General features: G+C 50.3%; 1 protein-coding gene across 5 annotated transcripts in view; it reads right to left on the bottom strand.

Moving 5' to 3' along the window:
• EML1 (EMAP like 1) overlaps window positions 1-23,181 on the bottom strand; it is a 139,459-nt gene that overhangs the window by 100,306 nt on the left and 15,972 nt on the right. For 4 of the 5 annotated variants that reach the window (XM_090271383.1, XM_090271385.1, XM_090271386.1 and 1 more), the window contains exon 1: window positions 1,092-1,213. The exons of the other annotated variant lie outside the window; for it this stretch is intronic. In XM_090271383.1, coding sequence (XP_090127509.1) covers window positions 1,092-1,158 — 67 coding nt within the window. In that variant the 5' untranslated portion in view covers window positions 1,159-1,213. Of the gene's footprint in view, window positions 1-1,091; window positions 1,214-23,181 lie in introns of those variants that run through there. 5 annotated transcript variants of the gene reach the window in all.

Raw genomic sequence — 23,181 nt, 5'->3', positions numbered from 1 at the left:
GGCCCATGCGTGATTAATACGAAAATTACAAACTGCCAAAAGCATCAGAATATACCCCTCCTTTAAAAGGTGACAAATTTCACTGGAGAGTAAAATATTGTAGCAAATACATTAACACACTCACTGATCTTTATTGCCACAGCTAACGCCTCTGTTTGCAAACAGGTGCTGAATAGCTAGGGCAGTTCCCCTAAATCACTTACAATTGCAAAATAAATAGCCTGAGTTGTCAAAGCGTCTCGAATTCCAAATTATTCCAACTGCACTATAGGCAGATTCTAAAAAAACAAAACACACACACACACATTTTTTTTCCCTTTACAAACTTTCGGAGCTCTCTGATAAAGCAATAAATCCAAGACAAAAAGAACTGTGTTATTAATTTTTGCGCCTGACTTCTCACACATCATGTTCTGACAAAACATGCAGGGCGCTGTGAAAATCTTGTTTCAGCCTTGCGAGGGAGACTGAAATCTTTCAGGAATGTAGGATTTTATATTTTTAAAAGATGCCATATTGGTAGCTATTAATATTTCCTTCCTGTTAAAAGAATTTAAAAAAAATTTTTTTTTTGAAAATCTATCATCCTGTAAGCAAAATAAGTGGAAACCCTTTACGGCAGGTCCCCTTTGCCTGATCATTCAGGTTGCACTAAACTGGGATGACTTCATCCAAGTGGAGCTGAATGGACCCCGGGGTCCGAGCGCAGCCCACACTGCGCGCACCCGCGGCAGCGTTTGGTTATTAAGTGGCTGGTTCGCGAGTTCTTCGCCCAGACCTTTCCAAACAGGAGCGAGTTGGGAAGCGGAATGCAACACGTTCCCGGAGCCCTGCGGCGGCCGGGCCTCCGCGCGCTGCCGGGCGGTGCGCTCGCGCGGGAGGCGCCCGGACCAGCCGGCCCCGCGCGCACCGGCCGGAGCGGGGCGGGGGCGCGGCGAGCGCGGCCCGGCGCCCGCGGCCCAGCACAATGCGCCCCGGCGGCGGGAACCGCGCGCCCCTCCGCCGCAACTTTGCGCGGCCTCCCCGGCCGCCCCCGGCCTCGCCCCTCGGTCCGGCCCCCGCCCGCCCGGCCGCCCGGCCGCCGCGCTCACCGTTGCAGAACTGGAGCAACGAGGACGTGTCGTACAGGCTGCTGTAGCTCGAGAAGCCGTCCTCCATGCTGAGGCCGCCGGGCAGCGCCCGCTCCCCCGGCCCGGCCGCGCCGCCGCTCACCCCCACACTGAGCCGCCCGAGCCGCGGCCGGCGCTGGCGCTGGGGCCGGCCCTGCTGTGGCGGCCGCTGCCGTTACCAGGGCAACCCCGGGCCCGCCGCCACCGCGCGCCAGCAGCGGCTCTGCCCGGCAGGGGGCGCCCGCGGTGCGGACGTGGCCGGGCGGGGCCGGGGGCGGAGTCGGGCGGGGTCGGGCCTGCTGGTCCGGAGAGGAAGGCGGGCGCAGGGCCAGGCAGGCGGGGACGCTGCGGGGTCTCCGCGGCCGAGGCCCCTCCTGCAGGGCGAGGGTGCGGGGAGGGCGGTCGCGTCGCGGGAGGGGGCGGCCAACACTACCGGGACTAGCAATGCGTCCTGGCCCGCGCTCCCCGGGGGCGCTGTCCCCGGGCCTGCCGGCAGCTCCAGGACCAAACATGGACAAGTTGTGAGCCCGGTTCTGCTGCCTTTCCACCGCAGCGCAGCTCCGCTTTTGGCCGCGTCCTGCGCGGCGGGCCCCGCTGTCCCCACGGTGTCCCCCGCGCAGCAGCGCCCGCCTCCACGGAGAGTGAGCGCGGGGCTCCCGACTCCGCTTGAAACCTTCGCTCACGAGCGGAAAAAGAAGCGGCTTCCCACTCCAAAAAGCGGGAAGTCTGGGCATTTATAGGAAGGAGTCAAGACATCTGCTCTGTTCGCTCCCACCCCGCCCCCCCCCATCGGCCCCGGGTGCAGACTTGGTACATTACACAGCAGTTAACTTGTCGCAGGACCCCGGGAGGTCAGGACCCCATCTCGGAGGGAGAGTTGGGACACGCGCCACAGCAGCAGAAACACGCAGACCCGCAGGTTCGTAGCGTTTCCAGTCCTGCGCGCACTCAGGCCAGGCGGCCGTGCGAGTTCACTACCGTGAGGCCAGCGTGCAGGTGCTGCTAACGAGTCGCAGTCCGCAGATCGGATGATCCGGCTGCACAACAAAATCTCAGTGGTTTCCAGTCGTAGCTACTAACTCGCGTGGGTTGAACACATTACGGCGCAACGAAGACCGAGGGGAAAGTTACTGTTAGGAACCTCTGTGGGCCTCTCTGGGGTCCAGGGATGGAGCGAGGCCTGGGTGCCCACCAGCAGAAGGCAGGGCCAGGCCCGGGGCGCTGTCGCCGAGTGCTGGGCTTCTGTTTGGCCACGCCTGGCATTAGATGCGGAATGCAGAGGCAAGCTTTTATCCCGGTCCCCGTCAGGGAGACCAAGCACAGCAGACAAGAGGGATTAGTGACGAGAAAGGGGCCTGTGGGAGGGGACGGGCTGTACAGGTGCTGTTGGTTTGACTGTGACCTGGTGTTTGAAGGGCAGTGGGAAGGACACCCTTAGTGATCACGGAGGAAAGGAGCAGAGCCTGCTGACTGGCAGACGGGCTGATCTGATGTGACCAGACAGCTTGAACTGCAGACCCTGGGAAATAAGAGCAGACAGAGAGCATGGGAGCGGGAGCAGCCCCGGCAGGAGATGAGGGGGCCAGCAGGTGTGCACGCAGGTAAACGGCCGATCAGAGCACTGGCAGGGACATGCGTCTGAGTGTAACCCGGACCGTGGGGGCCGAGGCCTGGAGTGGGGCAGCCCAGAGTGCCTGCATCACTTCAGAAATGCGCATGGGGTGTGGACAGTCCGACAGAGAATGAGGGACGGACCAGAGGACCATACAGCTGGACAGTCGGAAAGGCCAGAGAGGGGATGTCACACCTCCCATTGGAAACGCCCTGTGGTTACTGGTGATGCAAGACCCCCTTGCCAGTGAAAAAACCAGGGTTTGGGAGCTGTTGGCAAAGAGGTGATCAATGAACTGCCTAAGGGGTCACACAGGAGCTGGGCGGACCCTTGGAAAGAGGAGAGGAGACTCTGAAGGCAGGGTCAGAGGGGATGAAAATCAGCCTAGGGTATTATCTCATTAGGCTAAGAGCACAGAAAGCGGCAAGGAGGCGGGCCCTGTCACAGAACGGGCCAGGAGGATGAGGCTGGGAAAAGGCCCTCCCACCTGGTGACAGAGGGCTTGCAGGTGACCTGGAGCATTGTCACAGAACAGGCCAGGAGGATGAGGCTGGGAAAAGGCCCTCCCACCTGGTGACAGAGGGCTTGCAGGTGACCTGGAGCATCTTGGCGAGCACTGGGGATGGGAGCAGGGCTGCTCAGCGGGAAAAGGAGAACACATGCACACCCATTCAAGAATTCTGGCAGCCCTGGCTGGTGCGAGTGCCGGCCTGTGAACGGAAAGGTCACCAGTTCAATTCCCGGTCAGGATTAGTTTCTCTTGCACATCAGTGTTTCTCTCCTTCTCTTTCTCCCTCCCTTCTCCTCTCTCTAAAAATAAATAAACAAACAAAATTTTCAGAAAAAAGAACCGTGGCAGGGAAAGGGAAAGGGGCCAAACACAGACAGCAGGAGTGCGTAAAGTCTCCCCCCCAGGACTGATGGACCCTCTGCATCTCTAAGGCAAGAGCCAGGTGTCATGGAGAAGGGCCTTTTGAAAGGCGAAACTTAACACAGGTGCACATTTGACCTTTACCCTTCTCTGTTTTCTCATTCCCCATCTTTCCCCCTTCTAGTCCAATCTTTACTCTCTCTACTCCACTTTGTGGTTTTTTGCATCAGGATACATTGGGTAATGGATATAAAAAGCTGAAGTATGGCATCTTGAACTTGGGAAGGAAACGATAACCATGAATAAATGATTAAAAGGTGGTTCTCTTGCCCTGGACGGTATGGCTCAGTTAGTTGGAGTGTGATTCCCCCACACCAAAAGGTTGGGAGTTCAATTCCTGCCTGGTCAGGGCACATCCTGCCTAGGTGGCAGGTCCCAACCCAACCAGGGCAAGTACAGGAGACAACCAATCAATGCTTCTCTTTCACGTCAATGTTTCTCTCTCTCTCTTTGTCTCCCTTCCTCGCTCTAAAATCAATAAACATATTTTTTTAAAAGATGCATCTTTTTAAGAATGTTAGTGTTATTGATTTGTAATGTTAAACATATGGTATTTGGTGGCCCAGACTAAAAAATGTGAGGGAATAAAGAAAATTCAGAAGAGGGACAGGAGAAAAATTAAGCTGGAGATTTGCTTAGAAGGTTTTACTTCCACCACAGCAAAACTACAAATAACAGTTAAGAACTCAGTGCGCTTGCTTTGAGATGATAAAGATCATTATTACACTCTTAAGCTATAATATTAAACAACTATGTTTTTCCCACAATAGTAAAAGTACACTCTAAAAAAAGCAAAATTTAGTATAATTACAAGGATATGCATGTTAAGTCAACTAGGTATCATCTACACAGCATTAAAATAATGATCTATGGGGAAAGTTCAAGAAAAATCTCTGAAAACATAATAATGTGAGGTTTTGTGCCCAAACATTTTAACAGATTGTGAGCAACAGTGGGGGGTGGCGCATTCACATGGGGGCTCTGATTTTACTTTAGGAGCAAAGGGAAGTAGCCCTCCCTTCAGTGTTATGGGTTAAGCTGTGCCATCCCCAACACACACACACACACACCACAGACTCATATGTTGAATGAAGTACTAACCCCTGGTTCTTCAGAGTGCGATTTGGAGATATGTCTTTACATAGGTGGTCAAGTTCAAATGAGGTCATTATGGTGGGCCGTAATCCAGCCTGGCTGCTGTCCCCGTGAGAGGCAGCATTTGGGACACAGACACGTGGGGAGAAGATGGCCCTTTTCAAGCCAAGGAGAGAGGCCTGGACTAGGTCTTTGCCTCACAGCCCTCGGGAGGAACCACCCCTGCCACCGCCCTGAGGCTGGAGTCCAGCCCCCGGAACTATGGGACTGTGCACTTCTGTTGCCGAAGGCTCCCGGTTTGTGGTACTTTGTGACAGCAGCCCTGGCAAACTGACCATTTCCTTATGTCCCGAATTCAGGACACCATTCCTTACTGATATTAAGAGGTAGCCTACACTTTCTCAGGAGAAGACTGTCGCTCTATAACATGAGCGGTCATCCCAGATTCTTAGAGTCAATAGGGAACAGTAATCCCGCGGCCTCCCACTGCCCCCCCATCCAGCTGTTCCTTCCTGCAGCATCCCTGACAATAAATGCCCCCCCGGGCCAGTGCAGAGGCGAAGAGCTTGACTTGCTAAAAAGATCGTTGCTTATTTTTATCCCAAAGCATTCTTCCTGGATGCTCCTTTTGTCTGGTCGATTTAATCCTCCCCTGTCCTGGTGCGGGCTTTTGTCTGTTCTGAAATGTCCCGGTGACCGTTTGTGTCCCGGTCTCCAGAGCCCCGTGCGGTCACTCCAGCGCTAACTTGCCGAAAGAGGACTTAATGAGGTCACTTCATGCTCCGTCTCCTGCCCCATTTAGCGCAAACGCCTGAGCTCAGACCTCGAGTCTGTGTTCCTGCCGCAAATGAGGTCTTCGGCCTCTGACCGGCTCCTGCCGCACCGCCTATCAGCAGCTCCTCCTCGCCACGCTCAGAGGTGCCGGACACGGGCAGGCTCTGGACCTGCGCCCGCCCCGGTCCTCGGGGGCCTGCCTTCCCTGGCCGCTAGCGTGGAAGCTGCCGTGTCGTGTGTGTGAACTTGGCGGCCTCTGCAGTCATGAGCGAAGCTGGCTACTGTGAGTATCCCTTATGTCAACCTTGTAGGAACTGGGGTGTGTGGGGAGGTGGGGGCCGTGGATCTCACAGGAGACTAGATGCCTCTAACGCCCACCGTGCTTGACACAATGTTGGGAGTAGTTGGTGCTGAGGAAGTGATGAGTGAGTGACTGCGCAAACCCTCTGGATGACATCGGCCATCCGCTACACGTAGTAGGCCTTCAGATGCCTAGAGAGCGCCCGTCTTCTCCAGGTAAAGTGCTCCGTTTCCTCCCTACCCATCACGTGACAGTTTCTAGAGCCATCGCCTGCAGAGATGCCCACCCTGCTCAATGGGGCCCTTTTCTACTGAATCCTGGTACCCAGAAATGAATGCAATAACCTCAGAGGACTGTCCTGGTGACATTTCTCCTCTGATTCAACTGAGGTTTATATTGCCTTTTTTTTTTTTTTTTTGAGCAGTCAGGATACTTAATATTGATTCCTCTTTAACTTCCCGTCAATTATAAAGCAATCAGTCTTTGCAAATGAACTGCCGTTGGGTCTCCACCATCCAGTACTGAACTGATTCTTTTTTTTTTTAAATATGAAGACAGGATTTATCTTTACGCCTGTTAAATGTCATTTTGTTGGTTTCAGTCCATCCTGTTAGCCAATCAAAATCTTTTAAGTTCTTAAATCTGGCGTCTTACACATCAGCCTTTGACAGCAGCCGAGGTCCCTAACAAACGCTTTAATGTCTTCCACCTTGTCATTGACAAACAGTAACAGCGCAGGAGGGGCGGGGCTCTGCGCACACGCTCGGACGCCCCGCTCCCCGCCCCTCCGTGGATCTGTGCGCCAATACTCTGAATACATGTGTCCAGCTAAATAGGAAACCGCCCCAATTGTTCAGCATACGTTTCTCTGTATTGCTCGCAGGGTTTGGGGAAGGAGCCTCACTAGGGCTTTGGAGACGCGGTGAAGCGAGAAGGGCGTCACGTTGGCTCTTGGTAACCAGCTTTCCTTCCAAGTCATACATATACACCCGCTCTTCAAAGTTCTGTTAACATTTTTGCTCAGAACCAATATTAACATCAAACGTATCGTTGATATTTTCCAGAACCCAACTTTTTCTGCTTTTTCGAAAATTATGACATTTCTCCCTTTCCAGTTTTCTGCGACTCCCATCTGGCAAAACGCGAGATGGTTCGCTGAGGCCTCCAGAGCGGAGTGGCGGTAGCTAAGCAGTCCCCAGTCCTCTCTCACTGTCTTGGGTCTTGACAATTTCTCATAAGGGCCATTTCTTCAACTCTGCCTAGTGTTACAATTAGTCTCCTTACTTGAGAAAAAGAAACCCAGAAAGTCCTAAAGATGCAGACAGGTGTTCAGAGTCCATTCACACTGCTTTCCATTCCCCAAGCCCCCAACAGCGGTCTGCCTCTGGGGCTTTGCCTGTGTGAGTCCCCTCCAGAAATGCCCCTGTGTTCACCACGCAGGGTTTTGCGTCCAGCGCTTCCTACCCGCCCCAGCCCTCTCAGGACAGGGGGTGCCCAGGCAGGGCACACAGAGGGAAGAAAGCACCAGCCTGAGGGTCTCACAGTCCAGGAGGTGAGCAAACACACAAGAACACGCTGAGATCCACGGGAGGAACCAGGCACACAGGAACTCACTGGGGGGCGGGGGGGGGGCATGGCAGTCCCCATCCAAGCATCTGTTCCAGTCCAGTCTGTCCCCAACTCTGCCTCATGGGGACACAGTGAGAAGGTGGCTGTCTGTGAGCCAGGAAGAGAGTCTCACCAGAAGCCATCATGCTGCCTTCCTGGCCTTGGACTTCTAGCCTCCAGAACTGTGAGAAGTAAGAAGTTCTGATGCGGAAGCCCCCAGCCTGTGACATTCTGTTATGGTGGCCTGAGGTCACTAACAGAGAAGCAGGTAGCCTCCCTCCCAATCTCCTTCCTCTCCCTGTAGAAGATTGGAGAGTTAATCCCTGAAGCAGGTGATCTAAGGGGTTCTCTGCACACATGGATACCAGGGGACCATCCTGAGCTGAGGACAAACGACAGCCTAATGCTGAATGGTGACACCTCACCCAGCCCCTTCCCACCCGCAGCTCCCAGAATCCTCATTGCCAGTGTCTGCTCTGCAGACAAGACTGCGAAGACCCTTCTTCAGGGAATATGACAGACTCTTGGGGAGAGACCTGGAGGAACGGAAGGTCAGGGATCACAGGGATGTCCTGATGATGACAGGTCTCATCTGGGGACTCAGAGCTCGTAAGTAGTTATTGAATGTTCCGCTCTAAAATTTGAATGAAGAGCCAAGAATTTCTGAACATTTGGGGAAATATAAAGGGAAAAAGGGGGGGAAATGGAGAACAGAAGAAATAAAACTGTCATCGACATCTTCAAAGATTGAAGTTATTGCAGCCACAAAACAAGGACAAAAGCTAAAATTAGATGATAAAAAAGTGGTTTTGGAAATTAAAATTATAGCAGTAGAAATAAAATCCCCATGGAAGACTCTAAAATAGAGTTAAGGAAATACCCCCAGAACAACAGAACAAAAAGACAAAACAATATAGAATATAGGAGAAAAAAATTGATAATCACATTGGGCAGTTCAGTGTCTGAATAATTAATAGGAGTTCCAGAAAGCAAGAAGGAAGTGAACAGAGGGAGGTAAACTGTCAAATAAATAATCCAAGAAAAATTCCCAGAACAAAAAGACGTGAATTTCTAGATTAAAAGAGCCTACTAAGGGCTTAGCACAATGCAGAAAGAAAGAAAAACAAACAAACAAAAATAATATCCCTGTGGCATTTTAGAACACTGGAGATAAGGAAAACCTTTAAAAAAACTTCCAAAGGGGGGAAAAAAAGTCTAAGACAAAGGATTAAGAATTAGAATAGCACTGGGTTTCTGAATAGCAATGAGAAGAGCCAGAAGAAAATAAGAAACGCAAACAGTAAATTTGGGGGGGAAATGTATTTTCAACCAATAATCACAGGCCCAGACAAACCAATAATTCAAGTGTGTAAGTAGACTAAAGATATTTTCAGTCATTCAGGGTCTCAAAAACTTCAGGGTCTCAAAAACTTAGCTGTCACGTGCCTCCTTTCTCAGAAAACTATTGCAGGATGTGCTCCACCAAAAATGAGGGATTTGTCAAGAAAGAAAAATACATGGGATTTAGGAAATGAAGAATCAAACCCAGGAGACGGGTGAAAGGAATCGGTCCCCAGGAAAACAGGAGGAGAGATTCCCAAGACACCAACTGTGCACTAAGCAGCAACAATTGTGCAGCCCTCAGACAGACACTCTGGAGACATGCCACCTAGGAGATAAAATTAGAAACTATTGAAAAGGGATTTACATATTAGCCAGAGTATTTGGGGATGGCTTAGTGATGGATACATAGAAAACAGAGGCCCGTTACTTGTTTCAGGAAAACAACAAATTGTAGAAGAAAGGAAATTCAATCGTATACTATACGGCTTAACCGTGAATAGTGTTTTATAGTCATAAGCAATATAAACATAATGATCAAAGAAAAAATTATGACCTAACTCTATTGGAAAGATGGGAGAAGTGTGTGCACATGTGGGAGTGCAGTGCATGATGTGAAAGACAATGACGCTTTCATCTTCCATGGTGGGGCATGGACAGAAAACAAATTCCAGCACCTGGGAAATCAGGACGTCTCAGCCTACCTGTGTTATTTCAAGGAAGATAAAGGAGAACCAAAAGGAATGGATACAGTATTTGGAAGTGGTGGTTGCTTCTGGGAAGTGGGAATGTGGAGCTGGCATGGGAAATGAGGAAAGGTAATTCATTTCTTTGGTGTTAAGCCTTGTAGACCTATTTGATTTTTAAAAATAACACATTTAAATCAAACAAAATCACACGTGCATTTTAATCTAACTTCTTAGGCTTCAATTTGTTTATTCATTCTTTAGTTGGTTCATTTGTTCATGCATGCATAAATTCGATCATTCATGCATTTGTTCATTCACTCGTTCATTCATGTATTCGTTCATTCATTCACACATTCGATCATTCATTCACTCACTCATTCATGCATGTATTCTTTCACTCATTCACATATTTGTTCATTCACTCATTTGTTCATTCACTCATTTGTTCATTCACTCATTTGTTCATTCACTCATTCCTTCATTCACTCATTCCTTCATTCATTCATGCATTCGATCATTCATTCACTCACTTGTTCATGCATGCATTCTTTCACTCATTCACGTATTTATTCATTTACTTATTTGTTCATTCACTCATTCCTTCCTTCCTTCCTTCATTCCTTCATTCACTCATTCCTTCATTCATTCATGCATGCATTTGTTCACTCATTCATGCATTCATTCACTCACTCATTTGTTCATGCATTCATTCATGCATTATTTCTACAAACATTTGCTGTGAGCTTTTTTCTGAAGGTCAGGTCCTATGCCAGGTGAAGACGGAGCCTCCTGCCCCTAAGTGTCATTTCCTTTCAATAAAAAATTAAAAAATAAATAAATAAATAAACTTCAAGGAGTTTAAAGATTTATGTGCCTTTTTACTTTGTTTTGCCTAGGAGATTAATTTCCTGAAGAACTCCAAATTCTAACTTGTTAGTCAGTTGAAGTCTTGGGATAATATGTGGCTGAAGCTTGTGATTTAAAGTGGTGTTATGATAAATCTTTCAGGAAGAAAAATGCTCCCACAATATATCAATGAGTATACCCATATTTCCATATATTGCCCACTTCAGTGAGAAATAAATGTGGTAGCAGGTAGCCTAAGAACAAATTTATGGTCAAGAGACCACCATTTAGGAAGAGGGGAGTTCAGTTATGGCCAATATTACTAATGATAACAAATTAGAATTCGTTTATACACCATATACTGAGATGTGGTCCTCAGTTTACATTATTATGTGCATTCTTAATGATGTCATTGATGATTAAAAACTAACCCTCTCTAATAAATGGGTCAGTAAAACATTAGCAACACATCATTGGGATTCCGCACGAATGAATTCCACAGGATTTTACGTTTGTAGCAGATAGGACTGCTCCCTTTCGGCTCCATCTACAGGGGTACCGGGGAGAACCTCTTGTCTGTATTTACTGTACAAACAGCTGTGTTACCTGCTAGGGTTTTATTTTTGCCTGTAAGACGCTGTAAGGCACCACAGCAGAGCAGTAGGAATATGTTCTTAAAAGAGAGCCAGAGTTTTAGTTGGAAGAGTAGGCACATTAGCTGGGTCGTGAACATTTGCTGTGAAATGCTCTTTCTCCCCGATGTTACCTTTTGTGCCGTGACTATTTCTACTGTCTTGGGTGAATAAAATGTTTTATTCAAAATCCTTGTTCTTGTTGTTACCCCCCCACTGCCCTTATGTGGCCATAGAAGAGGCTTATAAGCTATCCCCGTGTTTGAGGCATGCCTTCCAAATTAGAACAAAAATTATATGAAGTAAAACACAGCCCACCTACTCTGGTTCATCTCAAATGCCATTTACTCAAATGCTACCTCCTTTGGGAACCAGGTGGCCCTCCCCCTCCTCTGTCCACGTGAACTCCAGTCCTTCCAGAACATGCCTTGTCCACCCCATGGGCTCTGCGCTCCCTGGCAACAGAGACTACATCTCTCTGATGCTCCGTGGTTAGCAGATGATTTGACCTGGAGACGCAGTTCCTGTCACTGTTCAGGAAGGCGGGGACATTCTGCCTGTGTCTTTGCTCCCATGCCAGCAAGTTGCATTCCCAATTATACAAAATGTAAAGAGCGAGTTTGTATAAAGAGAGGAACGACGTCTTCTTTTTTTTCTTTTTGGATTTTGCAACCAGAAAAGCTCCTTCTGATCACTGGACTAGTTTCCATTTTAAGCTAATTAGTAAATTGCATTTTTGGCTCTTTAACGAGATTAAATTTAGCTCTTCTTTTCCCTTAAAGTCAAGCTGTCAGTGGGATTTGCAATTAAAATTTTCACTCTCAACTTTCTTTTCCATTCAGGGGATGTTGGCAATGCACCTCCTCTCCCAGCCCTTCCTCCCCCAAGATTCTCCCCAACCTGGGGTGCCCCATGGACACAGCAAGATGACTCCTGACCCCTAGGTTTGCGGGTCACCCCTGTGCATGGCTGACATCTTTGGGTCACCCCCCCCCACACACACACACACAGGCAGGACATGTACCCATGGCTGCAAATCAGCTTCAGTCCGGCAGCTGAACACCTATTATTATACACCAGTCCCTCTAAGGCACCGTGAAAAATGCGCAATAACCTAATGGCCGGGGCTGAAGCAGAGGCCTGGAACATGGGGAGGTACAAGGGGCGGTGGGGGGGGGGGGCGTCCCAGAAGAGGAGAAAAGGGTACCCTTGAGGCAGGACTGGGGTGCGCAACATTACAGAAATACTGAGCACTACCAAAATATCCTTAACCACCGCCACGGCCAGCCCTGGGTGTGCCAGCTGACTCGGCCCTGCCAGGCCCCAATGATACGTAAGATCGTTGTGGTGGGGAGCGCGGATGTATGTTAGTGCAGAAGGTCCCAGACCGCCCCCGCATGGCTGTCTCTGGTGACCAGAGTCATTGAGAGCCAGGAGAAGCACCCCCACCCCCCGCCCTGCCCCGGGCCCTAGAATCTAACCTCCAAGCCTCCCATTCTTTCCTTGGAACTTGGCTTCACTCCTCCCACCAGCCGCCCCTTGAGCCCTGCAAAGGGCTCTTTCTGCCCACCCCCCGGCGCTGCTCAGAGGCCTCCCACGGCCCAGGACCCCAGCCCCGCAGCAGGGTAGCCTTGGGGCAGGGGGTGGGGGAGATGCTCACCCAGTGTCCGTTGGACAGAAGAAAGCCACAAGGCCGGTCCTCCCTGTGTGAGCAGCCGGCTGCCCCGCCTCCAAGGAGGGATGGGGAGGCAGAGACCGGCCTTAGGAGCAGAGTGCCTGCATCTGACTTCTTCTGTGGCCATTAAGCAAGACGGGCTGATGACTGCCAAGAGAAAAGCAGGCCCCCCATTACACCGGCAGTAATGGGCCTCGGGCTCCTTACTCTGGGAGCCAGGCCGGCCTGTGAGGGGGGAGCAGCGCCCACCGCGCCGGGCTGGGTCCCTCCCCGTCCGCACTCTGTACTCACCACGAGCCCCTGCGCATCTGGGCAGTGGCAAGTAGGGCAGAGGAGGCCTCCTCGGGGACCGACTGCAGTTAGTGAAATGAGCTCTGCGGCCTGGGGACTCTACACGGAGCCGAGAGGGGGCCTGGGGAAAAGTGTCCGCGTCTTTGCAGTCAGAGCGACTTGGCATTTCAGCGAAGCATTGCCTGGAAAACATTTTTTCTCCCCCAGATGTGTGACCTTGGGCAGATGTGTGACCTTCGGACTGACCAGTGACTTCCCTGCCCTGGCCTCTGGAGGCCCTGCTGGGGTCGGGGGTTCGTGTCCCCTGTCCGTGGATGACGTTTGTCAGGGCACAGAACAAACTTCACCTTAGGACTTGGCCGTGTTCTGAGATTGTCCACCAGACGTTCTCATAGTCTTTCTTTTACAAAAGGGTGGCCAGAGTAGATGGTCATTATTGTTAAATGTCCTTATTTAGCAAAATAAAAAGTTGGCAGCCTTATCCTGCTGCCCTGGGTGTTCAGGGAGATGGGACAGTTTATGGGCCGTGGTCAGCAGCTCCGCCTGGACCCTGAAGAACTCTCAGTTGGACTTCAGTCACTGAAGAACCCAGAGGGGGGGCATGGGGGAGGGGACACAGATGTGCACCCCACCTGTGGGGACAGCACTGTGACCACCCTGGTCCCAGTATGTTCAGGACCCAAAGCTTCTATCCCTCGGGCAGGGGAGAGTGAACGCCTGATGTGTCTTGTCCATGGGCTAGCAGACGGAGCACCTGCTCCTTGTCTACCAGCCATGAGGGCACCACGGGTCGAACTGTGGATTGTGACCCCCTCGTGGGTCATGAGATGAACCTGGCAGGAGACTGAGACCAGCATCTTGAACGTGAAATATTGTGGAGTAAGCAGAGCAGAAAGTTCCGGGGTACAGCATGTGCAGATATATAGTAGGGTGAGTATTGATTTAGGAACCTTTTGTTTCAAAGATGCAAGCCTTTGTTTTTGTTTCAAATACGTACATTCAAATACGTTTATGATATGTATTCTTTCTGTATGAAGGAGTAAATTCTTCACAAGTCAACCCTCCGGCAGGCAAGCTGTGGGCATACTGACAAAGCATCCTGAGGGTCTTAGTGAACAAAAGCAGGTGGATTTTGGAGCAACACAGGGCCCTAGAAGAAGCAGTACACACGGGGCAAGTGTCGCACGCTTGTGGCTTTGCTGTAAGGACAGCCACAGCGGTGGTAAGGGCACAGGGGGGCTCGACTCCATAAAAGGCTTATTGTCCTCTTGAAGAGGAGCTGAGGGGAGGAGCCGTGGGCAGCCAGGGTCACTGGAGAGTGGGAAGAGGCCTCATAATGGAGAGAGCCAGGGAAGGGGACCCCCAATTTTTGTGTGTACAAGTGTCAGAGTGTGAAGTTTGAGTTTAACCAAGTGAACTGCCTGCTGATACAAAAACAGCAACGCTCTTCAGGACAATATCGCAGAATCCAGTTTCCACAAGAGAACATTCATGATGTCCAGGATACAGTTCAAAGTTACTCTACATGTAAAGAGCCAGGAAAATGTAACCCATTCTCAAAACAAACAAACAGACAAAGAAAAGTCAGTCAACAGACACCAACCCTAAGATGACCCAGATATTGAAATTATTACATAAAAACTTTAAAGCAGCTCTTACAACACTCAGTGAGGTAAAGAAAAATATGTCCAAATAAAGGATAGGACATCTCAGTCGAGAAGTAGAAAATACAAAACTGAATCAGTCAGCAGCACTATTCGTAATAACCAGAAAGTAGGAACAATTCAAATGCCCATCAACCGACGAGTGCGTGAAGAAAACACGGTGTGCTTATGCCGTGGAATATTATTCAGTCACAAAAAAGAATGAAGTGCTGACACACATTGCAACGTGGACGGACCTCAAACACAGTCTGTTAAGTGAAAGAGCCCAGCCACAGAACGCCACAGGTTGTATGATTCCATTAACAGAAGAGTTCCCGACCGGGAAATGCTACGAAGACAGGAAGTAGATTAGGGGTTGCCAGGAGCTGGGGGGATGGGGAAATGGGACATCATGGCTAATGGGCATTGGATTTGTCTGGGGAGTAATGAAATGTTTTAAAATTACATAGTGGGGATTATTGCACAACTCTGTGAACATCCGAAAAGAACCACTGAGTTATACACTTAAATATAACAAATGAAAAATTTAGAACTGAAAACCACATTATCTAAAATAAAAATAAATTCACGGGATGAACTCAAAATGAGAATGGAAATGGCAGAGGGGGGAAATTAGTAAACTTGGAAAGAGATGAATAAAAGTTTTCTAATTTGAAAAAGAGAGAAAGAGAAAAGATAGAAGCGAATTAATAGAGCCTTGGGGACATGTAACACAGCATCAGAGGCCTAAAAGTGCCAGAAGAGGGAAAAGAAGAAATGGGGCAGACTTCTGGCCAAGACGGAGGCCTAGACAGATACGCTGCGTCTCCCTCCACAACTAAGAAGGAACACAACTACCTGAAAACTGGAGACAACCAGAAGTTCCAGAAAATTGAGTTGCCTGGAAGTCAACAAAGCTGTGAAGAAGAAATACTCACTCAGACAGGTAGGAAGGGCAGAGCTGGGGTGGATAGGACGCGATGTGCTGTGGTGGTGGCAGTGGCAGCAGTGGCAGACTGGCAGAAAGTGCAGTCACATGATTTAAAAAGTAGGGTGGGAACCTGGGGAGCGCTCCCAGCACCAGACCAGACTGCACAGGTCATGGTCCCAGCCCCAGGGAAAATAAAGCCTCATTGCTTCTGACTGTGCAGACTAGTGGGGGTTGGGGTGGAGGCAGAAACTGCTGGTCTCTCAGCAGAGTCTGCTTGTTTAAAGGGCCTCCACGGTCCTAGAACGTCCACAGACCCACCCACTCTGGGAACAATGGCCAGGGCAACAGCTAGAGGGGCGCCTGTCCCATACGTAAGTGGGGGAAGTGCCTGGAAAAGGGGCAAGTGCTGAGCAATCGTTATTGTTCCCTCTCAGGCCCCTCCCCCACATACAGCACCACAACGTGGTGAAACAGCTCACCCTGTACTGACAATCCCTAAGGCTCCGCTTCTTACAACGTAACAGGTGCGACAACTCTACCTAAGACACAGAGGCAAACAAACACAGGAGCCTGTCAGAATGAGGAGACAGAGAAGTATGGCCCAAAAGAGGAAATGGATCAAGGTTCCAGTGGGAGAACTAAGTGATGAGGAGATAGCCAACCTAACAGACGCAGAATTCAAAACACTGGTGATGAAGATGCTCACAGACTTGACAGATATGCTTGAGTACGGCAAACACATAAGGGAAGACATGAAGGCTATGCTAAGTGAAACAAAAAAATGCACACAAAACCAATGGTGAAGGGAAGGAAACCGGGGTTCAGGTCAGTGATTTGGAACATAAGGAAGAAAAAAACAGTCAACCAGTACAGAATGAGGAAACAGGAATTGAAAAAAATGAGGAGAGGCTTAGGAACCCCTGGGACAAGTTTAAATGTGCCAACATCCGAATGCCAGAAGGAGAAGAGGAAGAGCAAGAAATGAAAAACTTGTGTGAAAAAATAATGAAGGGAAACTTCCCAAATTTGGCAAAGGAAATAGGCACACAAATCCAGGAAGCACAGAGAGTTTCAAACAAGCTAGATCCAAGGAGGACCACACCAAGACACATCATAATTAAAATGCCAAAGGAGAAAGATAAAGAGAGTCTAAAAAGCAGCAAGAGAAAAGCAGAGAGTTACCCACAAAGGTGTGCCTATAAGACTGTCAGCTGATTTCTCAGAGGACACTTTGCAGGCAAGAAGGGACTGGCAAGAAGTATTTAATGTGATGAAAAGCAAGGACCTACAACCAAGATTACTCTATCTAGCAAAGCTATCACTTAGAATGAAAGGGCAGATGAAGTGCTTCCCAGACAAGGTGAAGCTAAAGGAGTTCATTATCCCCAAGCCATTATTATATGAAATGTCAAAGGGACTTACTTAAGAAAAAGAAAATCAAAATTATGAACATTAAAATGACAACAAACTCACAACTATCAACAACTGAATGTGAAAAATAAAAACAAAAACAAACTTAGCAGACGACCAGAGTAGGAACAGAATCATAGGTATGGGGATCATTTTGAGGGTTATCAGCTGGGAGGGGGAAGGGGGAGAAATGGGGAAATGGTGCAGGGACTAAGAAGCATAATCGGTTGGTACAGAATAGACAGGGGGAAGTTAAGAATAATATAGGAAAGGGTGAAGCCAAAGAATGTATATGCATGATCCATGGACATGAACTAAGGGGGGTGGGATTGCTGGAGGGAAGGCGGGTACCGGGCAGAGGGGAGCAAAGGGGAAAAATATTGGGACTACTATAACATAATCAATAAAATATACTTAAAAGAAAAAGAAAAAAAGAACAAATAAGAAACAACTATATGCTACCCAAAAGACTCACTTTAAATATAAAGACAGATGTAGATTGAAAGTAAACAGGTAGTAAAGATGAAACATACGTATAGTAAGTATGACAAGGTTGGAGCGAATATATTAATATTATGTAAAATGGCCTTCAGAACAAAGAATAGCTATAAGAGCTAAAGATAGATACTTCATAATGATTAATGGGTCAATTCATTAGGAAGAGAAAATAATAATAATAAATGTATATGTGTCAAATAGCAAAGCAAATATTGACAGCTTTAAAGGGGAGAGACAGACAATCCCACAATCATAGTTCTCTCTCGGCAATTTATAGTACAGTTTAATAAAAAAAAAAAATCAGTAATGACAGAGAGGATCCCAATACATCTTGACCTACTTGATATTTATAATGTAAAATACTCTGTTTTTATTTTGACTCATTTCTTTAAAAGGTTTGAAAACCACTCTCCTAGGACAAACACGGAGGACTGAACTATAAACCCTGCAAAATTCAACATCTGGTGGGTGAGGCAGGTCATTATAATACCAATGGAAATTGGTATAGGGAAGAGAAAGAATACGTGTTTAATGAGTATCTGTTACGTGTTGGACCCTGTGCTCAACCCTTACACAGTTACGTAATCCTTGTTACATGGCCAGGTGGTATTATCATCCTTGTTCTTCAGGTGCAGAAACTGAGGCCCATGGAGGTAGACTACCTGGGCTGGTGTTAACTGGAATTTGAACTAGCTCTGACTCCTACAAAACGGCCGTGGGAGGACAGAGGGCAATTCCTTTTCCTTTCAGGGGAACGCAGAAGAATGATACACCAGCATCTAGGTGTTACTAGAACTGGGTGGACAAGGAGAGAAGAGGAACGGTGTGAACACCCGTGTGGAGGAGGGGAAGATTGTGTGTGACTTCTGTGGATGACAGGTGGCAGGCACTTGGAGGACACAGGAGGGACTGGTGGGAAATATGGTTGGAGGGGTGGCGGGCTAGAACAAGCCCCGCTGAGTCTCCCTTTGAAGCCCCAGGCAAAGGGAGAGAGGAAGGCGCCCACGGAACACAGAGGACTTGGGGTCTTGCTCGCCTTTCCTTCTTGGCTGGCTTGTCTGGGAGATGCAGCCTGGGAGTCATTTTGCCTGCATTTAAACGGAGCGTCCCCAGTGTGTCCTGAGAAAACCTGATCATTAAAAGCAGGTGCATCCAGAGGACATTACGACACTTGCCCAAATGCTGAGACACGTACGCCCCGTACTTGGTCCACGCTGACATATTAAAGGACGGGGACATGCAAACAGTCGCACCCCCGCTGACTAGACAGGAGATCCCAGGAGGAGTGGCATCACGTTCACACAATAAGCCAGGAAGCTGGGACTGCCCGTGCTAAATGTGTGGCAGGGCTAGAACGGGACCCCCAGAAGTGGGAGAGGCACTCGTCTCTCTGCCCACGACCTGGAGGCCAAGGTCGCTGCGGTCTGGGGCCAACACTGAGCACTGAGGATGAGTTCCGTGGGTCTCGAGCGCTGGCTTCCAAAGGGGCCGCCTTCTGCACGGGCTCCCAAGCCTTCACCTGCTGGGGCCATGCCCTTTCGGATGGTGTTTTCTTGGCATCTCAGGAATAAATTCTTTCCACAGGAGGACCTGCAGCTGGGTCGAGTGTCCCCACAGGTGAGTAGGATGCCATCTGCAGAGCGGGTCTTGCTGTTGGCACGCTGACCCAGTCCATCTCCCCGAGTGCCCAGCGCTGCTGCAAACCCCCGCTTGGCCGACTTGCCAGCGTGATGCTTCTTCTTGCTCCCCTTCTGCTTCCCGGGCAAGTCTCGGGGCCCGCTGAGAAAGGGGGACCAGGAAGGCTTCCCCCTGATGGTGGAGGGGTCTGCAGGACTTAGCTGTCCTGACTCTGTGCCCAAACCACGAATCAGTGCTAGTTGGGGTCACCCTGGAGCCCTGAACTGCTGACCAGCAGCATCGGGAGACTTTCAAAGGCACGTCTGTTTCCCCCTGACCCAGCTGTTCCAGTGCGCGTGCACACGCCCCGAGCATGGATTTTCCGTGCACCCACGAGTCGAGCCCTGGAGTGTGCGTGGTCATCCCTGGCCCGGGGCCTGCCTGCCTTCTCTCCGCCTCCTCCTGCGTCCACACTCCAGCCACGTGGAATGAGCCAGTTCCTCAAATCACATCGAGCTGTCCTGTGTCTCTGGGCTTTCACGGCCACCCTGAAGTCTCTTCCTCTGTGGCAGCTCCGTCAACTCCACGGTCCTTCACCCCCTCAGCTCGGATGTCATCCCCCGGGCTCAGGTGGCTGCTCCCTGAAACTCTCCTTCCCTCCTCCGTGTCACCCCTGCCAACAGCACCCCCTCTGGAGAATTTCACAGGTGGCGCGGCCTTGTAATTGCCACACTCCTTCAACTCCAAGACACACCTCTTCGCTGCTGAAGGTCTGAGATAAGGTTGACTCTTACATTCGATGCCCACCTTTAATGTGAGGGTGCTTCTCCCTGTCTCCCACCCCCAGGAAAAGCTGCTGGGAAATCAAAGGCAGGCCTTAGAGTCAGGCGTCTGGGGCCCATCCCCTGGGCCATCTGGGTGTCCCCACAGCCTGGGGCAGACCGGACCTGGCAGGCATTTGCTGGACCCAAGTTTGAATTTGATTCAAGTTATGCGCTCAGCTAAGGAGAGGGTTCGGGATAAACACAAAGTCAAGTTCTCGTCCTCCAGGAGGTCACCGCTGTGTGAGTGAAGGAGGGGCTGGGGAAGCCGTGAAGAAAGCGGCCCTGGAAGAGAAGGCGACGCAAAGCCGCCTCCTCCAGCACCTGGGCCTGGGCGGAGCGGTCGGTAATCATTTTCCGAGTGGGATTTCTTTTCAAGGGCAGGTCAAATTCTACGATTTGTAAGTGTCTCGCATTTTCTCAATCAAGTCTATAGAAGATCCCAACTCCCATGGTCCACCTCATTTTCCAGAGGAAGGAACTGGGGCCAGAAGCAAAGAGGCTTTTCCACAGTCAACAGGCAGAAAGTGCCAGAACCAGTTAGGAAGTGCCGGAGCTAGGACCAAGCCCAGCCGCTTCATTCCCTGATCCCTGCTCTCTCCGCGAGAGTCAACTCTGCTGAGTGGGACCCAACTCTTCTCTTTCAAACATGAACATGCAACCCAGTCTTCAGCAGAAGTCTGACCTCTGTTCTCTGAAATAAGAATAAACCCTGAAGTTTCTCACTGCGCCTCCTCCTCACACAGTCTCCATGGCGATGGCAAAATATTATGCAGGGAAGGAATTATGGGAATATGAATCAGCAGAACCCGCAGAAGGACCTCTGGAAAACTGTGACTCCCAGTGGACAGGCTGCAATTTCCAAGTAGCCCCTCCACGGTGATGGATTGCCCTTCACTTCCTATAGAAACTCAGCGGCCAGCCCTGACCCGCGAGCAGCAGGCCTGCTGTCTCCGTGCCAACGCCGGTCCCGCCCTTTCTCAAGGGGAGCGCGGGCCGTTTGGGGGCACGGCCGCTACTTGGCAACTCGGGACTGTGGATATCTGCTGGCTTCGCTCGATTTTAAACATTTTTGCTTGCCAAGTGGAACAAATGACCGGTGTTGATTCTGGTGGATACTTAACATTGTCCAATGGAGCTTAATGGGGAAGAGTTCAAACCTGTTTTTAAGTCTAGAATGATGGCGTTATTCATCAGACCCTCAATAATGTTAGATCGTAATGACTGGCTTATCCTGTTACTGGTAAGCATCCCTAAAATTGTTGGTTAATCTATGGGTGATTTAAAAATATCCTGATTGAGTTCCTAACAAAACAAAGCAAAACAAAACACAGCAAAAACATAGAATTACCGTCTGATGCAGCAATTCCACTTCTGGCTGAGTACCCGAGACAACTGAAAGCAAGGACTCACGCAGATATTTGTCCGCCCGTGTGCATGGCAACGTTATTTACGTCGCCAAAAGGTGGAAACAAACCGAGTGTCCATGGAAAGATGGACAGATAAACAAGATGTGGTCCGTCCGCACGACGGGATCTTATTCCAGCTTCAAAAGGAAGGAGATTCTGACGCATGGCGCACCACGGCTAGGCCTTGCGGACGTCGTACAGATGCAGTCGGCCAGCCACAAAGGGACAAATGCCGTGCGATTCCACGTACGCGCGGCCCCGAGAGGAGCCAAAGAAAGGGGGACGGTGGCAGGTCAGGGCCTGAGGAGAGGGGTGAGGCGTGGTGTGTGTTGGGGACAGAGTTTCTGGTGGACGAGATGAAAAGAGCTGGCAGACGGATGGTGGTGAAGGCCGCACAAGAATGGAAGTGTGCTAGTGCCACTTAAGGGCGGTTAATAAGGTAAGTTTCCCATTACGTGTATTTTATCACAATAAAACTAACTGAAGACTGGGAAGGGCAGTGGTTTGGGGGACCCTGAACACGGACTTGGATGTATTGCTGGCCAAGCCAAAGGTCTATCAAGACAGTTCAGCACGCGGTTCACCCAGCGGGCATGGGTCCGCGGCCATGTTGAGTCCCCCTGCTTCTTTGCTTGTACCCGGACCGTGATGCGGGTCGTAGCCTCTCTGCTTCCTTACTGGGCCAGCCTCCGCTGCTGGACATGGTCCAGGAAGCCTGCCCTGACTGACCCCCTCGTTACCCTCCATCTGTCTGCAAGTTCAGGTGCTCCACGGGGCTGTCACCCTTGGAGCAGGACACAGTGCCTTGGGACCCAAATCGATAAGTGACAATGCTGGTCTGCTTGACAGCCTGCACCCTGCCCCCAGCTCCGCCCGTCTGCCTTCTTTGCTGTCATCCACAAGCACCGTGATGGGCCATCGTCCTCCCTTCGACACGTCTGGATGAAGCTCCTCCCAGGGAAGGCCCCGTGCCAGTGACAGTAAGGGACAGAGCCGATCGACGCTGGCTCCTACGGAGTGGACAGGAACAAGGTGGTTCTAGTTATGGGCTCTGGAGCCGGATGGCCTGAGTTCAGATCCGTACTCTGCCCAGAAAGCTGTGTGACTCTGTCCAAGTTACTCAGCCTCTCTGAGCCTCGGTCTCCTCATCTGTAATGGGGGACAGTAACAGTGCCCCCAGGAGTGTGGTGAGGATTGAGTGAGTTAACATACGTAAAGCTCCTCGAACAGAGAAAGTGCTTCACAAGCCTTGACTGACATTGGGGTCTACGAGGGCTTCTGGCTTCCACCTGTGAGTCCTCCTTTCTCCTCCTTCCCGCCCTACTGTGGCTCCCCCAGGGTCAGACCTTGGTTGGCTCTGTGGCCGTCCCTAGGGCAGCGGAGAAAGAAACGTGCTCGTGTGAGACGGACATGCATCCGAATCCCAGCCGTGCCCGGGCTGAGCGTGAGCGTCCAGCAAGGCATAGATTGCTCAGCCCGTGACAGCGCCGGCGACGCGAGACACGGGGACCGTCCAGCCCCGGAGAGGCGCTAACTTGATGACACCAAGATTAATATTCGTGGCTGTTGGCTGGTGTGTGCGGGTTGAGCCCTAGCAGAGGTTGGGAACAATGAGGCGTAAGAATGAAGTTAGCGGATGGCAGAAAGTCATGTCCTTTGAGCAGGGGTGGGCAAGTCCTGCACAGCAGTGCCCAGGGTAAGGAGCGGGTCCATGCCTGACGCCTGGCAGTGGTTGAAAGCCGTAACTATGGAGATGGCGCAGCAATGTGGGCACCGATTGTGACGTGGTCAGGGGGACAAACGGGACATGCCCTTCTATGGGCGGCTCGACGGGGCAACTCTGCTCAGAAGTGGGCGCGGAGAGGCAGGCCGCCCACGTGGCCAGCGGTGGGGCTTCCAACGGAGGGGCAGCAGCTGATTTTATCGTCCTTTTCTCCGTTTGATGAAT

Source organism: Furipterus horrens, unplaced genomic scaffold, assembly GCF_987537825.1.
Source record: "Furipterus horrens unplaced genomic scaffold, mFurHor1.1.pri manual_scaffold_3, whole genome shotgun sequence".
Taxonomy (NCBI): domain Eukaryota; kingdom Metazoa; phylum Chordata; class Mammalia; order Chiroptera; family Furipteridae; genus Furipterus; species Furipterus horrens.
Note: the sequence above shows the minus strand (reverse complement) of the source record. Positions and strands in the feature narration are given on the sequence as shown.